The sequence below is a fragment of the Scyliorhinus torazame genome, chromosome 2 (genome assembly GCF_047496885.1).
Source record: "Scyliorhinus torazame isolate Kashiwa2021f chromosome 2, sScyTor2.1, whole genome shotgun sequence".
NCBI classification, from domain to species: domain Eukaryota; kingdom Metazoa; phylum Chordata; class Chondrichthyes; order Carcharhiniformes; family Scyliorhinidae; genus Scyliorhinus; species Scyliorhinus torazame.
The window spans coordinates 151,895,044-151,914,233 of record NC_092708.1 but is presented as its reverse complement, the minus strand read 5'-3'; the positions used below and the strand labels follow the sequence as shown (position 1 = coordinate 151,914,233).

General features: G+C 46.6%; 1 protein-coding gene across 4 annotated transcripts in view; it reads right to left on the bottom strand.

Annotated features, from left to right (window-relative positions):
• glsa (glutaminase a) overlaps positions 1-19,190 on the bottom strand; it is a 202,922-nt gene that overhangs the window by 72,780 nt on the left and 110,952 nt on the right. For all 4 annotated transcript variants that reach the window (XM_072478420.1, XM_072478437.1, XM_072478429.1 and 1 more), the window contains 2 exons: positions 14,205-14,381; positions 12,021-12,152 (listed from right to left, as the gene is read on the bottom strand). In XM_072478420.1, the coding sequence (XP_072334521.1) occupies positions 12,021-12,152; positions 14,205-14,381 (309 nt within the window). The remainder of the gene's footprint in view (positions 1-12,020; positions 12,153-14,204; positions 14,382-19,190) is intronic.

Sequence of the window (19,190 nt, the reverse complement as noted above, 5' to 3'; positions counted from 1 at the left end):
GATCAATAATCAAGGGGCATAGCTTTAAGAATGGGTCAGGTGGTTTACAAGGGTTGTGTGGAAAATACCCAGAGGCGGCAGGGTTCAGAGGAATGTGGAGGAACAGAGAGATCTTGGGGTTCATGTCCACAGATCTCTGAAGGTTGCTACTCAGGTGGATAGAGCCGTGAAGAAGGCCTATAGTGTGTTAGCGTTTATTAACAGGGGGCTTGAGTTTAAGAGCCACAGGGTTATGTGGAGAGTATTGCATTACATTCCTGACTTGTGCCTTATAAATGGTGGACAGGCTTTGGGGGTGGGAGGGGTTGTAAGGAGGTGAGTTACTCGCTGTAGGATTCCTAGACTTTGACCTGCCCCGGTAGCCACAGTATCAATATGGCTAGTCCAGTTCAGTTTCTGATCAATGATAACCCCCAGGATGCTGATTGTGGGGAATTCAGCAATGGTTAGACCGTCTTTTGTAGTAGAAGGTCATTGCCTGGCACTTGTGTGGCACGAATGTAACTTGCCACTTGTCAGCCCAAGCCTGGATATTGTCCAGGTCTTGCTGCATTTGAACATGGATTGCTTCATTATCTGAGTCGTCGTGAATGGTGCCAAACATTGTGCAGTCATCCGCAAACATCCTCCATTCTGACCTTATGATGGAAGGAAGGTCATTGATGAAGCAGCTGAAGATGGTTGGACCTAGGACACTACCTTGAGGTACCTCTGCAGTGATTCCTGGAGCGGAGATGATTGACCTCCAACCACCACAGCCATCTTCCTTTGTGCCAGGTATGACTCCAATCAGTGGAGAGTTTTCCTCCTGATTCTCATTGACTCCAGTTTAGCTCAGGCTCTTTGATGCCATACTTGGTCAAATGCTGCTTTGATGTCAAGGGTAGTCACTGTCACCTCACTTCTGGCATTCAGCTCTTTTGTCCATGATTGAACCAAGGCTGTAATGAAGACAGGAGCTGAGTGACCCTGACGGAACACAAATATGAGCAAGCTATTGCTGATTAAGTGTCACGTGATAGCACTGTTGCTGACTGCATCCATCACTTGGCTGATGTTGGAGAATAGGCTGATAGGGCAAATCCAATCAAGCCAATTACTGCCCTATTTCTTGTGTAAGGACACACCCGAGCAATTTTCTACATTGCCGGGTAGACGCCAGTGTTGTAAACTTGAAATGTTATGATTAAGATAGGTCAGCCGACATGGCTGACGAACATTAAAATTAGGAAGGACCATGAGGAACACGTTAGTCAATATGACCTTGCATCGGACTTCCGGGTGCGGCGATGACCAGCTAAGTCGCACGTTTCGGCAGCTCCCGGTGGAACGGACTTTTGGGCTCTTGATAGGAGCCCCAACGGCAATTTTAACGGCTAAAAACACTGTGCGGTAAACCAGAAGGGAATCCCCCCTGGATACGGATGGAAAAAGGAGAGGAAAGTGGCCGGATTGCGGTGGATCCTTTAGAGCAGCGGCAAGGAAGGCAAGCAAAAACCAAGATGGCGTCGGAAGGTGGCAGTTTAATATGGGGCCCTGAACAACACGAGTTTTTGAAACGCTGCGTGGAAGAGCTTAAAAAGGAGAAGAAGAAGGAGCTGTTGGCCCCGATGTTACAGGCGATCGAAGGGCTAAAGGATGAGCAAAAGACCCAGGAGCGGGAGCTTCGGGTCGTGAAGGCAAAGGCTGCCGAGAACAAGGACGATATACAGGGCCTGGTGGTGAAGACAGAGATGCACGAGGCACAACATAAAAGGTGTGTGGAAAGGCTGGAGGTGCTGGAGAATAATGCGAGGAGGAAGAATTTAAGGATTCTTGGTCTTCCTGAAGGTGCAGAAGGGGCGGACGTCGGGGCATATGTGATGCTGCACTCGTTAATGGGAGCGGAGGCCCCGACGGGTCCGTTGGAGGTGGAGTGAGCATGCCGAGTGATGGCGCGAGGACCGAGAGCAGGAGAAATTCCCAGAGCCATAGTGGTGAGATTCCTCAGTTTTAAGGACAGAGAGATGGTCCTCAGATGGGCAAAGAAAACTCGGAGCAGTAGGTGGGAGAACGCGGTGATCCGCATATATCAAGACTGGAGTGCGGAGGTGGCGAGAAGGAGGGCGAGCTTTAATCGGGCCAAGGCGGTGCTTCATAAAAAGATTAAATTTGGAATGCTGCAGCCGGCAAGACTGTGGGTCACATATCAAGGGAAGCACCACTACTTTGAAACGGCGGATGAGGCGTGGACATTTATTGTTGGAGAAATTGGAATAAGCGGGTTATTAAAAAAGAACGTTTGAGACAAAGTGGTGGGGCGAATATGGGGGGGCGAAGAGGGGGGAAAAGGGGGGGGGGGAAGAGATGATTTTTGTGTTGTTAATCCTGCGACCCGGTAACTTTTCTCTCTTCCACAGGTTGTGGGGGAGGGAGGAAGGGAAGTGGAGGAGCTGGGGGCGTTGGCCATTGGGGGCGGGGCCAAAAGGGAAGCGCGGGTTTTGTTCCCGCGCTATGATAATTATGGCGGGAATAGGGAAGCAGGAAGGAGGGGGCGTCGCACGGTGCGAGCCGAGGTCACGGGGGGGAAGCAGAGGTCGGCCAGAGTTTGCTGACTTCTGGGAGCAACATGGGGGGTGTAACTACGCTAGTGGGGGATCTAGCGGGGGGGGGGGGGGGGGGGGGGGTGGAATTTACTGGGTCGCTGCTGCTGGGGAGAAGGGGGAGCTGGTATGGGGTGGGGTGGGCGGGAGGGCACCGCCTTTGGGGGGGGGGGGGGGAGAACACAGCTGCGTGGGAACCGGGTGAGGAGCTGGATAAAAAGGGATGGCTAATCGACAAGGGGGGGGGGGGGTAAAGAGCCCCCCAACCCGGCTGATCACGTGGAATGAGAGAGGGCTGGACAGGCCGATAAAGAGGGCACGGGTACTCGCACACCTTAATAAACTTAAGGCAGATGTGGTTATGTTACAGGAGACGCATTTTAAACTGATAGACCAGGTTAGACTACGCAAAGGATGGGTGGGGCAGGTATTTCATTCGGGGCTAGATGCGAAAAACAGGGGGGTGGCTATACTAGTAGGGAAGCGGGTAATGTTTGAGGCAAAGACCATAGTGGCGGATAGTGGGGGCAGATACGTGATGGTGAGTGGCAAATTACAGGGGGAGGCGGTGGTCTTAGTGAACGTATATGCCCCGAACTGGGCTGATGCCAACTTTATGAGGCGCATGTTAGGACGTATCGCGGACCTAGAGGTGGGGAAGTTGGTAATGGGTGGAGATTTTAACACTGTGCTGGAACCAGGGCTGGACAGAAAACAGTATCCTGCGCCGGGCTACTAGGGACGCAAAGGCCAAAACATCGGCCTCTCACGCCTCCTGCACTCCCGGCTCTTGTGCAACCCCAAATATAGCCAACCCCCAGCTTGGTTCGACCCGGACCCCCACTACTTTTGAAAGCACCTTTGTCACCCCCATCCAAAACCCCCGTAGTGCCGGGCATGACCAAAACATATGGGTATGATTCGCTGGGCTTCTCGAGCACCTCGCACACCTATCCTCCACCCCAAAAAATTTACTGAGCCGTGCTCCAGTCATATGCGCCCTGTGTAATACCTTAAACTGAATCAGGCTTAGCCTGGCACACGAGGTCGACGAGTTTACCCTGCTTAGGGCATCTGCCCACAGCCCCTCCTCGATCTCCTCCCCCAGCTCATCTTCCCATTTCCCTTTTAGTTCATCTACCATAGTCTCCCCTTCGTCCCTCATTTCCCTATATATATCTGACACCTTACCATCCCCCACCCATGTCTTTGAGATCACTCTGTCCTGCACCTCTTGTGTCGGGAGCTGCGGAAATTCCCTCACCTGTTGCCTCGCAAAAGCCCTCAGTTGCATATACCTGAATGCATTCCCTTGGGGCAACCCATATTTCTCGGTCAGCGCTCCCAGACTCGCGAACTTCCCATCCACAAATAGATCTTTCAGTTGCGTTATTCCTGCTCTTTGCCACATTCCATATCCCCCATCCATTCCCCCCGGGGCAAACCTATGGGTGTTTCTTATCGGGGACCCCCCCAAGGCTCCAGTCTTTCCCCTATGCCGTCTCCACTGTCCCCAAATCTTCAGTGTAGCCACCACCACCGGGCTTGTGGTGTAGTTCCTCGGTGAGAACGGCAATGGGGCTGTCACCATAGCCTGTAGGCTAGTCCCCCTACAAGACGCCCTCTCTAATCTCTTCCACGCCGCTCCCTCCTCCTCTCCCATCCACTTACTCACCATTGAAATATTAGCGGCCCAATAATACTCACTTAGGCTCGGTAGTGCCAGCCCCCCCCTATCCCTGCTACGCTGTAAGAATCCCTTCCTCACTCTCGGGGTCTTCCCGGCCCAGACAAACCCCATAATGCTCTTTTCAATCCTTTTAAAAAAAGCCTTCGTGATCACCACCGGGAGGCACTGAAACACAAAGAGGAATCTCGGGAGGACCACCATCTTAACCGCCTGCACCCTCCCTGCCATTGACAGGGATACCATATCCCATCTCTTGAAATCTTCCTCCATCTGTTCCATCAACCGCGTTATATTTAACCTGTGCAATGTGCCCCAATTCTTAGCTATCTGGATCCCCAGGTAACGAAAGTCCCTTGTTACCTTCCTCAACAGTAGGTCCTCTATTTCTCTACTCTGCTCCCCTGGATGCACCACAAACAACTCACTTTTCCCCATGTTCAATTTATACCCTGAAAAATCCCCAAACTCCCCAAGTATCCGCATTATTTCTGGCATCCCCTCCGCCGGATCCGCCACGTATAGTAGCAAATCGTCCGCATACAAAGATACCCGGTGTTCTTCTCCTCCCCTAAGTACTCCCCTCCACGCTATCGCCAGGGGCTCAATCGCCAGTGCAAACAATAATGGGGACAGAGGGCATCCCTGCCTTGTCCCTCTATGGAGCCGAAAATATGCAGATCCCCGTCCATTCGTGACCACGCTCGCCACTGGGGCCCTATACAACAGCTGCACCCATCTAACATACCCCTCTCCAAAACCAAATCTCAACACCTCCCACAAATAATCCCATTCCACTCTATCAAATGCTTTCTCGGCATCCATCGCCACTACTATCTCCGTTTCTCCCTCTGGTGGGGCTATCATCATTACCCCTAACAACCTCCGTATATTAGTGTTCAGCTGTCTCCCCTTCACAAACCCAGTTTGGTCCTCGTGGACCACCCCCGGGACACATTCCTCTATTCTCATTGCCATTACCTTGGCCAGGACCTTGGCATCTACATTTAGGAGGGAAATAGGTCTGTAGGACCCGCATTGTAACGGGTCCTTGTCCTTCTTTAAGAGAAGCGATATCGTTGCTTCAGACATAGTCGGGGGCAGTTGTCCCCTTCCCTTTGCCTCATTAAAGGTCCTTGTCAGTAACGGGGCGAGCAAGTCCAAATATTTTCTATAGAATTCGACTGGGAATCCATCCGGTCCCGGGGCCTTTCCCGTCTGCATGCTCCTAATTCCTTTCACCACTTCTTCTACCTCGATCTGTGCTCCCAGTCCCACCCTTTCCTGCTCTTCCACCTTGGGAAATTCCAGCCGATCCAAGAAGCCCATCATTCTCTCCCTCCCCTCCGGGGGTTGAGCTTCATATAATTTTTTATAAAATGTCTTGAACACTCCATTCACTCTCTCCGCTCCCCACTCCATCTCTCCTTCCTCATCCCTCACTCCCCCTATTTCCCTCGCTGCTCCCCTTTTCCTCAATTGGTGTGCCAGCAACCTGCTCGCCTTCTCCCCATATTCGTACTGTACACCCTGTGCCTTCCTCCATTGTGCCTCTGCAGTGCCTGTAGTCAGCAAGTCAAATTCCACATGCAGCCTTTGCCTTTCCCTGTACAGTCCCTCCTCCGGTGCTTCCGCATATTGTCTGTCCACCCTCAAAAGTTCTTGCAGCAACCGCGCCCGTTCCTTACTCTCCTGCTTCCCTTTATGTGCCCTTATTGATATCAGCTCCCCCCTAACCACCGCCTTCAACGCCTCCCAGACCACTCCCACCTGAACCTCCCCATTATCATTGAGTTCCAAGTACTTTTCAATGCACACCCTCACCCTTAGACACCCCCCCTCATCCGCCATTAGTCCCATGTCCATTCTCCAGGGTGGGCGCCCTCCTGTTTCCTCCCCTATCTCCAAGTCCACCCAGTGTGGAGCGTGATCCGAAATGGTTATAGCCGTATACTCCGTTCTCCTCACCTTCGGGATCAATGCCCTACCCAGCACAAAAAAGTCTATGCGCGAGTAGACTTTATGGACATAGGAGAAAAACGAGAACTCCTTACTCCTAGGTCTACTAAATCTCCACGGGTCTACACCTCCCATCTGCTCCATAAAATCTTTAAGCACCTTGGCTGCTGCCGGCCTCCTTCCAGTCCTGGACTTCGACCTATCCAGCCCTGGTTCCAACACCGTATTAAAATCTCCCCCCATTATCAGCTTTCCCGTCTCTAGGTCCGGAATGCGTCCTAGCATCCGCCTCATAAAATTGGCATCATCCCAGTTCGGGGCATATACGTTTACCAAAACCACCATCTCTCCCTGTAGTTTGCCACTCACCATCACGTATCTGCCCCCGTTATCCGCCACTATAGTCTTTGCCTCGAACATTACCCGCTTCCCCACTAATATAGCCACCCCCCCTGTTTTTCGCATCTAGCCCCGAATGGAACACCTGCCCCACCCATCCTTTGCGCAGCCTAACCTGGTCTATCAGTTTCAGGTGCGTTTCCTGTAACATAACCACATCTGCCTTAAGTTTCTTAAGGTGTGCGAGTACCCGTGCCCTCTTTATCGGCCCGTTCAGCCCTCTCACGTTCCACGTGATCAGCCGAGTTGGGGGGCTTCCTACCCCCCCCCTTGTCGATTAGCCATCACCTTTTTCCAGCTCCTCACCCAGTTCCCACGCAGCTGTATCTCCCCCAGGCGGTGCCCCCCCCGCCCATCCTCTCCCGTACCCGCTGCCCCCTCTCCCCAGCAGCAGCAACCCAGTAATTCCCCCCTCCCACCCCCCCCCGCTAGCGTAATTACTCCCCCCATGTTGCTCCCAGAAGTCAGCAAACTCTGGCCGACCTCGGCTTCCCCCCGTGACCTCGGCTCGCACCGTGCGACGCCCCCTCCTTCCTGCTTCTCTATTCCCGCCATAATTATCATAGCGCGGGAACCAAGCCCGCGCTTCTCCCTTGGCCCCGCCCCCAATGGCCAACGCCCCATCTCCCCCCATCACCACCTGTGGGAGAGAGAAAAGTTACCACACCGCAGGATTAGAACATAAAACCCCTCTTTGCCCCCCACATTCGCCCCACCACTTTGTTCGAACGTTCTTTTTAATAACCCACTCATTCCAGTTTTTCTTCCACAATAAAAGTCCACGCTTCATCCGCCGTCTCAAAGTAGTGGTGCCTCCCTCGATATGTGACCCACAGTCTTGCCGGTTGCAGCATTCCGAATTTTATCTTCTTTTTATGAAGCACCGCCTTGGCCCGATTAAAACTCGCCCTCCTTCTCGCCACCTCCGCACTCCAGTCTTGATAAACGCGGATCACCGCGTTCTCCCATTTACTGCTCCGAGTTTTCTTCGCCCATCTAAGGACCATTTCTCTATCCTTAAAACGGAGAAATCTCACCACTATGGCTCTGGGAATTTCTCCTGCTCTCGGTCCTCGCGCCATAACTCGGTATGCTCCCTCCACCTCCAACGGACCCGCCGGGGCCTCCGCTCCCATTAACGAGTGCAGCATCGTGCTCACATATGCCCCGACGTCCGCTCCCTCCACACCTTCAGGAAGACCAAGAATCCTCAGGTTGTTCCTCCTTGCGTTGTTTTCCAGTGCCTCCAACCTTTCCACACATCGTTTCTGATGTGCCTCCTGCATCTCAGTCTTCACCACCAGGCCCTGTATATCGTCCTCATTCTCGGCTGCCTTCGCCTTCACGACCCGAAGCTCCCGCTCCTGGGTCTTCTGTTCCTCCTTTAGCCCTTCGATCGCCTGCAGTATCGGGGCCAACAGCTCTTTCTTCATTTCCTTTTTTATCTCTTCCACACAACATCTCAAGAACTCTTGTTGTTCAGGGCCCCATGTGAAACCGCCACCTTCCGACGCCATCTTGGTTTTTGCTTGCCTTCCTTGCCGCTGCTCCAAGGGATCCGCTGCAATCTGGCCACTTTCCTCTCCTTTTTCCATCCGTGTCCAGGGGGAATTCCCTTCTGGTTTACCGCACAGTGTTTTTAGCCGTTAAAATTGCCGTTGGGGCTCCTATCAAGAGCCCAAAAGTCCGTTCCACCGGGAGCTGCCGAAACGTGCGACTTAGCTGGTCATCGCCGCACCCGGAAGTCGGCGCAGGATACTGTTGATGTGGAAGGAAGCCAAGCCCCCGGGTGTGGAGACCTGGATAAATGACATGGCAGGGTTTATAAAGCTGGAACGGATTAAGTTCGTCCTAAGGGGATCGGCTCAAGGGTTCACCAGGCGGTGGCAACCGTTCGTCGAATACCTCACAGAAAGATAGAGGGGATGGAAAAGAAGAAGACAGCAGCAGCAACCCAGGGGCGGGGGGGGGACCAGAAGGACTCTCAGGGATGTTAGTGTATAAGTATAATATGTATGGGTTGTTGTTATAGGTAATTGTATACTGGACTGCTGAATTGTATTTTTGGAGAGTATTTATTTGGGACAAGGCAGTTGCCATTTAGTTTTGTTTTTTAATTTTGATGTTGTTTATATATTATTTATTTGTTTAAAAAAACTGGCCATTGTTATTTATATTGTTATATTACTGTGTAAAAGATACACAATGTACTGTTATGGTTGGCCAAAATTTTTGAATAAAATATATATTAAAAAAAAAAATATATGACCTTGCATCGAGAAATGAAAGAGGACAGAATGAACACAAAAAAGCAATGGTAGTTAGAAGGAACACTTAAGAAATTAGTGTGAAGACTGAAGTGGATGGTTGTCACACAGGAACAAGTAGACAGTTTGCCTTTTTGACAGTTTGCCTTTTTGGGACAACTAATAATAGAAGATGGCAGATATGATGTAGAAGTAGGATAAAGATGGCCAGAAGGCATTTTGTAAAGACGATGGATGTATCAACAGGAAAGCTCAGCTTGAAACAAAGAAAAAACTCATAAGATGCTATATTCTAGCCACTTTCCTGCATGCCTCAGAAACTTGGACAATAAGCACACATAATAATAATGATTATAATAATAATTGCTTATTGTCACAAGTAGGCTTCAAAGAAGTTACTGTGAAAAGCCCCTAGTCGCAACATTCCCTGTGGTGGAGAGGCCTTTGAAATGTGAATGCGAAGACGCATCCCAAAATTCCATATACAAACCATTAGACAAATCAAGAGCTACTTGAAATTCCAAGAGCATTACAGAACTCGAGTGATATCTGGAAAAGAAAATCAGTTTTTCTGCCATTTGTTTCAGAGCTGAAAAGCTGCAAAGATCTCTTCTACAGCGCAAAGTGGAAGGCAGCAAAAAGAGGGGTCAACTTAGGAGTATTTCGATGATGGCTGTCAGAGTGATCGCAGACAAGCTACAGGGATGAGCGAGGATGGTGCAAGATAGGTGAGCGTGGCATACCATGGCAGATCTTCTGGCAGGAGTTGCTATAAGCAGTAGTTCCCACAAAGAGCAATGTAATAATGAAGCAATAATCCATCTGCTTTTGTGATGTTACTTGAGGGATAAATGTTGGCCAAGATATCTGGGGTAATACCTGCTCTTCTTTGAAATAGTGCCAATAGATCCAAGGGGTTTATCATCTTGTCCAAAAAATGGCACTTCTGAAAATACAGGACTCCCTCAGTACTGCACTGGAGTGTCAGCCTTATTTATGTGCTCATAATCTTCAATGTGACATCACCCCGGAACCTTGTGTCTCAGATGAGTGCTACCAAGGAAGCCGTAGGTGATATTAATGAACTGGAACATACACGAGCCCACCTCTTTTTCTGACTTAATGAAAAGCGCACATGCAAGTCCTGTGCTGACTACACGTTCTGTAAACAAACACAAGTACCACAGGGAAGAAAGCTAGCCGAAATGAGTCTTCTCCAATAATTACTATTTCCAGTCTAAAACAGGAAGAAATTCAGGGCTGTCACTCATCACTTCCTTAGTTAGCTGTCATCAAACAATATATTTGCCCCTAAGTGGACCGCTCTTTTTGCTGCCACTTTGCCCTCTAGAAGAGACCTTTGCAGCTTTTCAGCTCTGAATATATATTCTAGCTCGAGAAGTTAGATAAAAAGGAAGTTATTTCACTATACGTCATCGGAGAAATATGAAATAAAAATACAAAGCCAGAAAATGAAGCAGCATCACAATCTAGGACAACGTTCCAATGCTGAGGTATACAGCATTGCCAGAGAGGTGTGGTCTTTCTGAAAAACTGTTAGGCTGAGGGTACGATGTGTCTGCTCAGGATCCCATGGCAAGATAGAAAGATAACCTGGGAGTTCTGAACTTAGCAATCAATCAGTAGCTCCTGAAATAATTTGGAGTTTCTTTGTGCGCAAATTGATTGCTTTTATCTACAAAACAAGAGTGACTTTTACTGCAAATTAATTGCTTATATCTAGAAAACAAGAATGACTTTTACTCCAAAAGCTCCTCACTGGCTGCAAAGTGCCCTGAGACATACTAAGCTAAAAAAAACTCCCACAATATTAATGGGAACAAGTTTGTGTGTTTGTTATTAAAGTAAAAGCATTAAATGGATACTCTTGGATAAGGCCTAAAATGGCCTTGTTCTAATGTATCTAAGCAATAATTGATATTAATTTATTCCAAACTCACTAAACACAAGCTCAGGAAACAGTAATTCCCTGGTTCATTCTTCAGGGCAATGCCTTGACCAGAGTTGATCCACTCAGTTTGAATTTGATGAGTGAATACAAAATGCTTTGATAGCATGTGTTTTTCATCAATACAGAAGTTGAGGGGTGAATTCCACAATCGAGGGCACAGCTGCCAATAGTGGAGTGATCAAGAAGTCCAAGAGGTCAGAATTGGAGAAGCACAGATATCTTGAAGGGTTGTAGAGCTGGAAGAAACCACGGAGTTGGGTAGGAGTTAGGGCATGGGTGGATTTGTAAACAAGAGATGGTTAGAGGTGCTGCTGAGCTTTTTTTATTCTTTCACAGGATTGGGTGTTAGGCCAACAACATTCAGTCAGGAAGGAGTAAATGTACTTCAGTGGACAAATGGGTGACGAGTGAGCGAGATTTGGTGCAAGGACAAGGACAGCAGCAGGGTGGCCAGGAATGCGTTGGAATACTCAAATCTCAAAGGTAACAAAGCCATGGATAAATGTGTCTGCAGCAGAAAAACTGAGGCAGAGGCAGAAATAGGAGGTATTGTGAAGTTGATCTTCGGGACAAATATTAACGTCAAAAAAAGGCTGCGTGTGGGTTAAGTCAGAAAGAGGGATGGAGTCAGTGGCTAGGAAGTAGAATTTGTGGTGGGAATTGAAGACACTGGTCGCAATTCTGTAGAAACTTCTGTTCAGTCAGTACTAGATTTTGGACAAGCAGTTTGCCAAATTAGAGACGGTGGAGAAGGTTGAGAGGGGTGATCATGGCAAGGTAGAGCGAGTATTATCAGACCGCATGTGGAAATTGATACTGTGCTTTCGGATAATGTCACCAAGAGGCATAATCTGTGAGAAAGAGATAGGGCCAAGATCTTTGGAGGTTACCAGAGATAATGGTGTAGGAGTGGGAAGAGAAGCCATTGCGGATGATTTTCTGGCTATGACTGGATAACTAAGAATGGAACCAGAAGAATGCAGTCCCCCCCCCCTGAAGGTTGATGGTTTGGTTCATTATGTCCAAGGGAACAGATAGGTTGAGAAGGTTGCATTCATAATACACGTAGGATGTCACTTGTGACAGTTTGCAGTAGAGAAAAGCTGGAAGTACATTTGCATCACTCACCAAAATAAAAATGTAATTGCAATTACCTGGCAGAAGTGAATACCCCTTACACTGTTACCAAGTTTGTCCAAAGGTGGAGACCAACACATAATGCCCATCACGTTTGGCACTACCAGCAAAATACCACCAGAAACTCCAGATTTTGCTGGAAGGCCCACCTATAATTTAAAAAAATGTGCATGTATAAAAACACACTTTATGGGCACCAACAGATACAAAGTTTTTGATATTTAACATATTTTGTTTTAATGGAACAGAACCCTTAAAGGTTCGACAAGGTAAATGCAAAACATTGGCATTGAACCAAGCAGTGCAAACCTAGGGGTCTAATCTCGGATTCAGCTTTGTGTCAACCATGTAATTAGCATTGGTGACCTTGCATGGGAGAGTACAGTAGTAGCTAGGATTACTGCCCAGACACTGAGTGCCACCTGTTACAAGAAAAAGGTTCCAGCTCAGCAGTGAAGCTCCTAAACAATCTGCAAACCCTCCTCATCTAAACACGTTGTTTCTTGGGTGCAGAACTCAAAAGACCCATTCTAACACAGGGTCCAGCATGATTGTTGGGAAAATAATCTGTTATCACATCATTCTTGCATCTTCATTTTAAAAAAACAAAACACTGAAAAAGATTATGTGCCTAACGTATCCAATTTGCGGCCAAGAAAATTGCTCTAACACATTGTGATAGATTAGAAGTGAGAATACAAACATTTTGCTTTGTTGCTGAGAAATGATAATTGTTCAAGAGCAGAGATGCAAAGGCAATTGAAGAACTTCAATGTCTAAACTGTAACTGGCATCTTGAATTTATCTAAATGGTACATGAAGGTGTGTCTCATTCAAAACACACAGAAGGTCGTTTCTGCTAGATAGGTATATCTATCCAATAGGTGTCAATATTTAATGACAAGAAATCATGGCATAATACTTATGCCCAACAGCTATAAGAAGTTACATGGACAGGTCTTAATCGCAATACAAACTTCATGACACTTGATATTTTGTAACAAACTATCCAGGACCATAAATTGCAGCACTAATTATTTAGTATTACTTCTTTGTGTATTGTCACCAGTAAAAGCCTTGTATTACAAAAATCTGTTATTCTATAACTAGTGATTAGATTATAATTTTGATGGTTTCTAAACAAACCCATTTTAATAATATTGGAAAATTACTTATTTTCCTGATTAGTTGAATCATTTGAGAGTCATTAACACCCTTGGCTAGCAACAGCGAGGTGAAATAAAGCGTCACTTACCCCTACTGACTATGAAAGGAAATCTTAGTTTAAAAAGCATAGCAACCAATGCTATTTGCAGAAGTGTTGAAAAGAAAATCCTTATTCTGTATAATCCAGGTACCAGAATTGTAAACATCATGAAAATTATGGCAGCACTGAATTAATTTTATGATGTAAAGGAAATATAACAAAATTTGAGATGCAAGGCGGGACAGCAGAGGGACACATTGGTTAGCACTGCTGCCTCACAGCACCACGTAGCCAGGTTCAACTCTGGCTTCGGGTGGCTGTCTGTGTGGAGGTTGCATTTCCTTCCAGTGACTGTGTGGGTTTCCTCTCCCAGTCCACAAGATGTGCAGGTTAGGTGGATTGGCCAGGCTAAATTGCCCTTAGGTGTCTAAAAGGTTAGGTGTGGTTATTGGGTTATAGGGATAGGGCAGGGGAGAGGGCCGAGGTAGGGTGCTCTTTCAGAGGGTCAGTGCAGACCCGAGGTCGAATGGCCTCCTTCTGCATTGTGGGAAATCTATGAAATTCTTCTATGAAACGATGCAAAATTGTTAAATAATTGATGTGAGAGGTAAACAAATAAATTATTGGCCTATTATTGGTCTGCTGTGGGGGAATTACTAAAATCTGTTAATCAGGACAGAGCAACTGAACATTTGGAGAAATACGAACAGAAAATAGAAAGGCAATATGAACATTTGGACAAATACGAACAGAAATAGAGGCCGAATGGCTGACTCCTGTTCCTATAATTTACATTAAATTCATTTTAGTTTTGCTATTCTCCACATTTAAAATTTAAGATGTCAGTACAAGAATCAAATATCCTGGATTTTCCGTTTCAGGGCAGTCCCATTCAAATAGGCTGGGATCTTCTCTGCCAAAATTACAATCTGTCAAATGCTCTATGTAGATCGATTCTGTCCTAATTCTAGTAAAAATGATTAATTATACTTACATGAAAGGCAAACTGTCCTGAGAAGTCATACATGCCACAGGAGTGCATCAAACTTAACGTGTTTCTAACCGCCTCAGGGCTCAGAACTCTCTCGCCTGTGATTGGACAGATGCCGCCATTGGCTAGTGTTGCTGCCATTACACTGCCTGATTCACACGTTACTTCAATGGAACACAACTTTAAGGAATTAAAAAAAGAAAATCATTTAAATGCCTCTTTAGCATGAAAGCAGAACATTGGATGTGAGCAAAGACATGAATTTAGAATAAAGGAATCCTAATGTAGAATAATAACAATGCAGACGTTTGCACAGTATTTTACACCCTTTTTTGCTTTCCATGGGTAACTCCAAGACCGCTCACTCCTAGCAGCTGTTCTGACGAATAGCCCACAGACTAATCTAGACATCACCATTTGGCTACAAAAGCAAAATACTGCAGGTGTTGGGAAATCCAACATAACACACCAACTATAATAAATAATACATTCTCCCTCTTTACTTTGAAACTTCTCCTTAAGCAAACACCCAGAATATTTACATAGCTCCAAAAGCAACACATTTGCACAAGCAGCAAGAAAAACAGTTTCCAGTAAATAGACAAACATGATGCTCAATACGAGAGTCTTTCCAGCAGGCGCCCGTTTCATGTCGGTTATCTCCTTATTTCTAGTACAGGATCGTTCACCACCTTAAAACCCTTGGTTGCAGAGAGTTTATCCCCAGACACTCTCTTCCATAGGGGCGGTATCCTACGTGACTACAGTTGTTTGCTCCAGGAACAGTGTGCTGACTTCAGATAGTAAGGCAGAGGCCCCTTCTCAAGGCCTTGTGGTGATGGTTCCAGCACTTGGGGATGTGATGCTAACAGCTGGTCAGCATGTAGTCAACACACAAGCTTATCCCTGGTCTGGACAATGTAGGATATGGGACCTGTCAGGACCCAGTATGTGGCAGATACCCACTTGTCAGTCATGTTGTAACTCCGGGTCGGTACTTGCTCACCTTGACCGAAAGAGTGCTTCTTGGAGTTCGTTTCCTGACTACACATCTGGGCTAATTGGTTTTTTACAATATTCGATGATAGTTGTCATGGTTGTAAGGGCAGAAATGGGGATATTTGCTGATGATTACATAATGTTCAGCATCATTCACAATTGCTCAGAGACTAAAGCAGTCTATTTCTAAATTCAGCAAGACCTTGGGCTTGGGTTGACAAATGGAAAGTAACATACGTGCCACATATGCAGTGGAGGTAGTGGAGTAGTGGTATTGTCACTGGACTAGTACTCCAGAGACCCAGGGTAATGCTCTGGGAACCTGGGTTCAAATCCCACCAGGGCAGTTAATGGAAATTGAATTCAATAAAAAGTTTTTAAAATCTGGAATTAAAAGTCCAATGACAACCATGTCAATTGTCATAAAAACCGATCTGGTTCACTAATGTCCTTTAGGGAAGGAAATCTGCTGTCCTTACCTGATCTGGCCTACATGTGACTCCAGACCCACCGCAATGTGGTTGACTCTTAAATGCCCTCAGGGATAGGCAATAAATGCTGGCCCAGCCAGCGACACCCACATCTCATGAATTAATTTTAAGAAAACACCCATATCTGACCATCTCCAACAAAAGAATCTAACTATCACCCCGTGACATTCAATGGCATTACCATTGCTGAAATACCCCATTATCAACATCCTGGCAGGTTACCATTCACCAGAAACTGAACTAGACTAGCCTATAAATACTGTGGCTACAAAAAGGTCAGTTAGAAATCCTGCAGCGATTAGCTCACCTCCCAACTCCCCAAAGCCTGCCCACCATCTCCAAGGCACAAGCCAGGAGTGTAATGGAATTAGGAACAAAGAACATTACTGTTGTGTTCTCTATTTTGCTTTACCTGGATAGCTTGGATGCGTAGTGTTGAATAAAGAACACAAAGCTTTGTTAACGAACAAAGCTATAAATTTATTACACTACTAAGATTCGTTCACATTCCTAAAGTGGAAGGTTTCTCTATTAAACTATGCTATCTCTAACTAGCAGAACTTCTCAAGTACAATTGCTCTACAGTAGGGACTCTTCAAGCTGCTTCCTAACTTGTGACTCCCAGAATCCCCAAAGTCACATGATAATATATATATATATATATATATATATATATATATGACTGCTCTAGTTCCCTCTGGTGGCGAGAAGCATTATCATTAACTTTGTTAACTCTTTTCATCCCAGTCAATATACACATCATTACATCCACCTTTTTTTCCAGAAGTGTTTGGAGTTTTCTACAAACATATATCAACATCATTGTCTATTCATCACAAGCAATTCTCTTTACATCCCAGTCAATATACATACCATTACAATTACAACACAGGAACAGGCACTTCATTCCACCAAGCCTGCACTGATCCAGATTCCTTATTTAGACCTATTACTTATTGCCCAGACAATCCGTATCCCTCCATTCTCTGCCCGTTCATGTGTCACTCAAGATACATCTTAAACGTCGCTATCGTGCCGGCCTCCCTCCACCACCTCCACTGGCAACGCGTTCCAGGCACCCACCACCCTCTGCGTGAAAAGCTTTCCCCGGACATCTCCCCTAAACTTTCCTCCTCTCACCTTGAACCTGTGCCTCCTTGTAATTGTTGCCTATCACTAATATGTCCATTCATTTCCAAATGTGAAAAAATCCTGTCCCTCAGTATCTTCCCCAACAACTTCCCCACCACTGACGTCCGGCTCACCAGCCTATAATTACCTCGATTATCCCTGCTTCCTTTCTTAAACAGAGGGACAACATTGGCTATTCTCCAGTCCTCTGGAACCTCAGATGCACCATAGAAAGCATCCCATCGGGCTGCATCACAGCCTGGTATGGCAACTGCTCGGCCCAGGACCGCAAGAAACTTCAGAGAGTCGTGAACACCGCTCAGTCCGTCACACAAACCTGCCTCCCATCCATTGACTCCATCTACACCTCCCGCTGCCTGGGGAAAGCGGGCAGTATAATCAAAGATCCCTCTCATCCGGCTTACTCATTCTTCCAACTTCTTCCATCGGGCAGGAGATACAGAAGTCTGAGAACACGCACGAACAGACTCAAAAACAGCTTCTTCCCCACTGTCACCAGACTCCTAAATGACCCTCTTATGGACTGATTTCATTAACACTACACCCTGTATGCTTCATCCGATGCCAGTGCTTACGTAGTTACATTGTATATGTTGTGTTGCCCTATTATGTATTTTCTTTTATTCCCTTTTCTTCTCATGTACTTAATATGTTGAGCTGCTCGCAGAAAAATACTTTACACTGTACCTCAGTACACGTGACAATAAACAAATCCAATCCACCTTGCCGGTGGTCAAAGCTGATGCAAAGATACCTGTTAATGCCCCAGCTATTTCCTCTCTTGCCTCCCACAGTAACCTGGGACATATCCCATGCGGCCCAGTGCACTTGTCTACCTTAATGCATTTTAAGATATCCAACACTTCCTCCTTCATTATGCTGACATGTCCTGGAGTATTCACCCATCCCTAACCTCAACATCCATCATGTCCCTCTCCTTGGTGAATACCAATGCAAAGTACTCACCCACTTCCTCTGATTCCACGCATAACTTCCCTCCTTTGTCCTCGAGTGGGCCTACTCTTTCCCTAGCTACCCTCTTGCTCCTTATATATGTATAAAAGGCCTTGGGATTTTCCTTGACCCTGCTTGCCAATTACATTTCATGGCCGGGCTCATTTAGATTGGATTGGATTGGTTTATTGTCATGTGCACCGAGGTACAGTGAAAAGTATTTTTCTGCGTGCAGCTCTAACAGATCATTTAGTACATGAAAAGAAAATACGTTATAGGGCAACAAAAGGTACACAATGTAAATACATAAACACAGGCATCGGGTGAAGCATACAGGAGTGTAACATTAATCAGATCAGTCCATAAGAGGGTCGTTTAGGAGTCTGGTAACAGCGGGGAAGAAGCTGTTTTTGAATCTGTTTGTGCGTATTCTCAGACTTTTGTATCTCCTGCCCGATGGAAGAAGTTGGAAGAGTGAGTAAGCCTGGTTGGGTGGGGTCTTTGATTATGCTGCTCGTTTTCCCAAGGCATTCCCCAATATTAGGTCCAGTAAAGCCCCCTCCTTGGTTGGACTATCAACATACTGTTTCAAAAAACCACCTTGGACACACCTAACAAATTGCTCTCCATCCAAACCTCTGGCACTAAGGAAATCCAGGTCTATATGGGGGAAATTAAAATCACCCACCATAACAACCCTGCTATTTTCACATCTTTCCAGAATCTGACTACATATCTGTTCCTTGTATTCCTCTGGCTGTTGGGAGGCCTATAGTACAACCCCAACATTGTGATTGCACCCTTCCTATTCTTGAGCTCTACCGATAATGCCTCACTGCAGGATCCTTCCAAGATATCCTTCCTCACCACAGCTGTGATATGTTCCCTAATGCAACTCCCCCACCCTTTCTGCTGCCCCCTCTGTCTCATCTAAAATATCGATATCCCGGAACGTTAAGCAGCCAGTCCTGTTCCTCCTTTAACCATGTCTCTGCAATAGCAACAATATCATTCCCTACATTAATCCAAGCTCTATGTTCATCCGTCTTTTACTTCTGCCGTTGAAGCAAACGTACTCTAGACCTCCAGACCCACTGAGATCAGCAACTTCCCTCTGCCGGCTCTCCCTCTTAGCTATATTTGTCTTAGTCTCAAGCTCTTCCCCATTTTCTACACTTGCTGGCCTGCTGCTCCGGATCCCAACCCCATGCCATACTAGTTTAAACGCTCCCGAACCACATTAGCAAACCTCCCGACCAGGATATCGGTGCCCCTCCAGTTTAGGTGCAACCTGCCCTGCTTGTAAAGGGCCCAGCTTCCCTGGAAGACATTTAAATGATCCAGATATCTGAAGCCCTCCCCCCTACACCAGCTCTTTGGTCACATGCTCAAC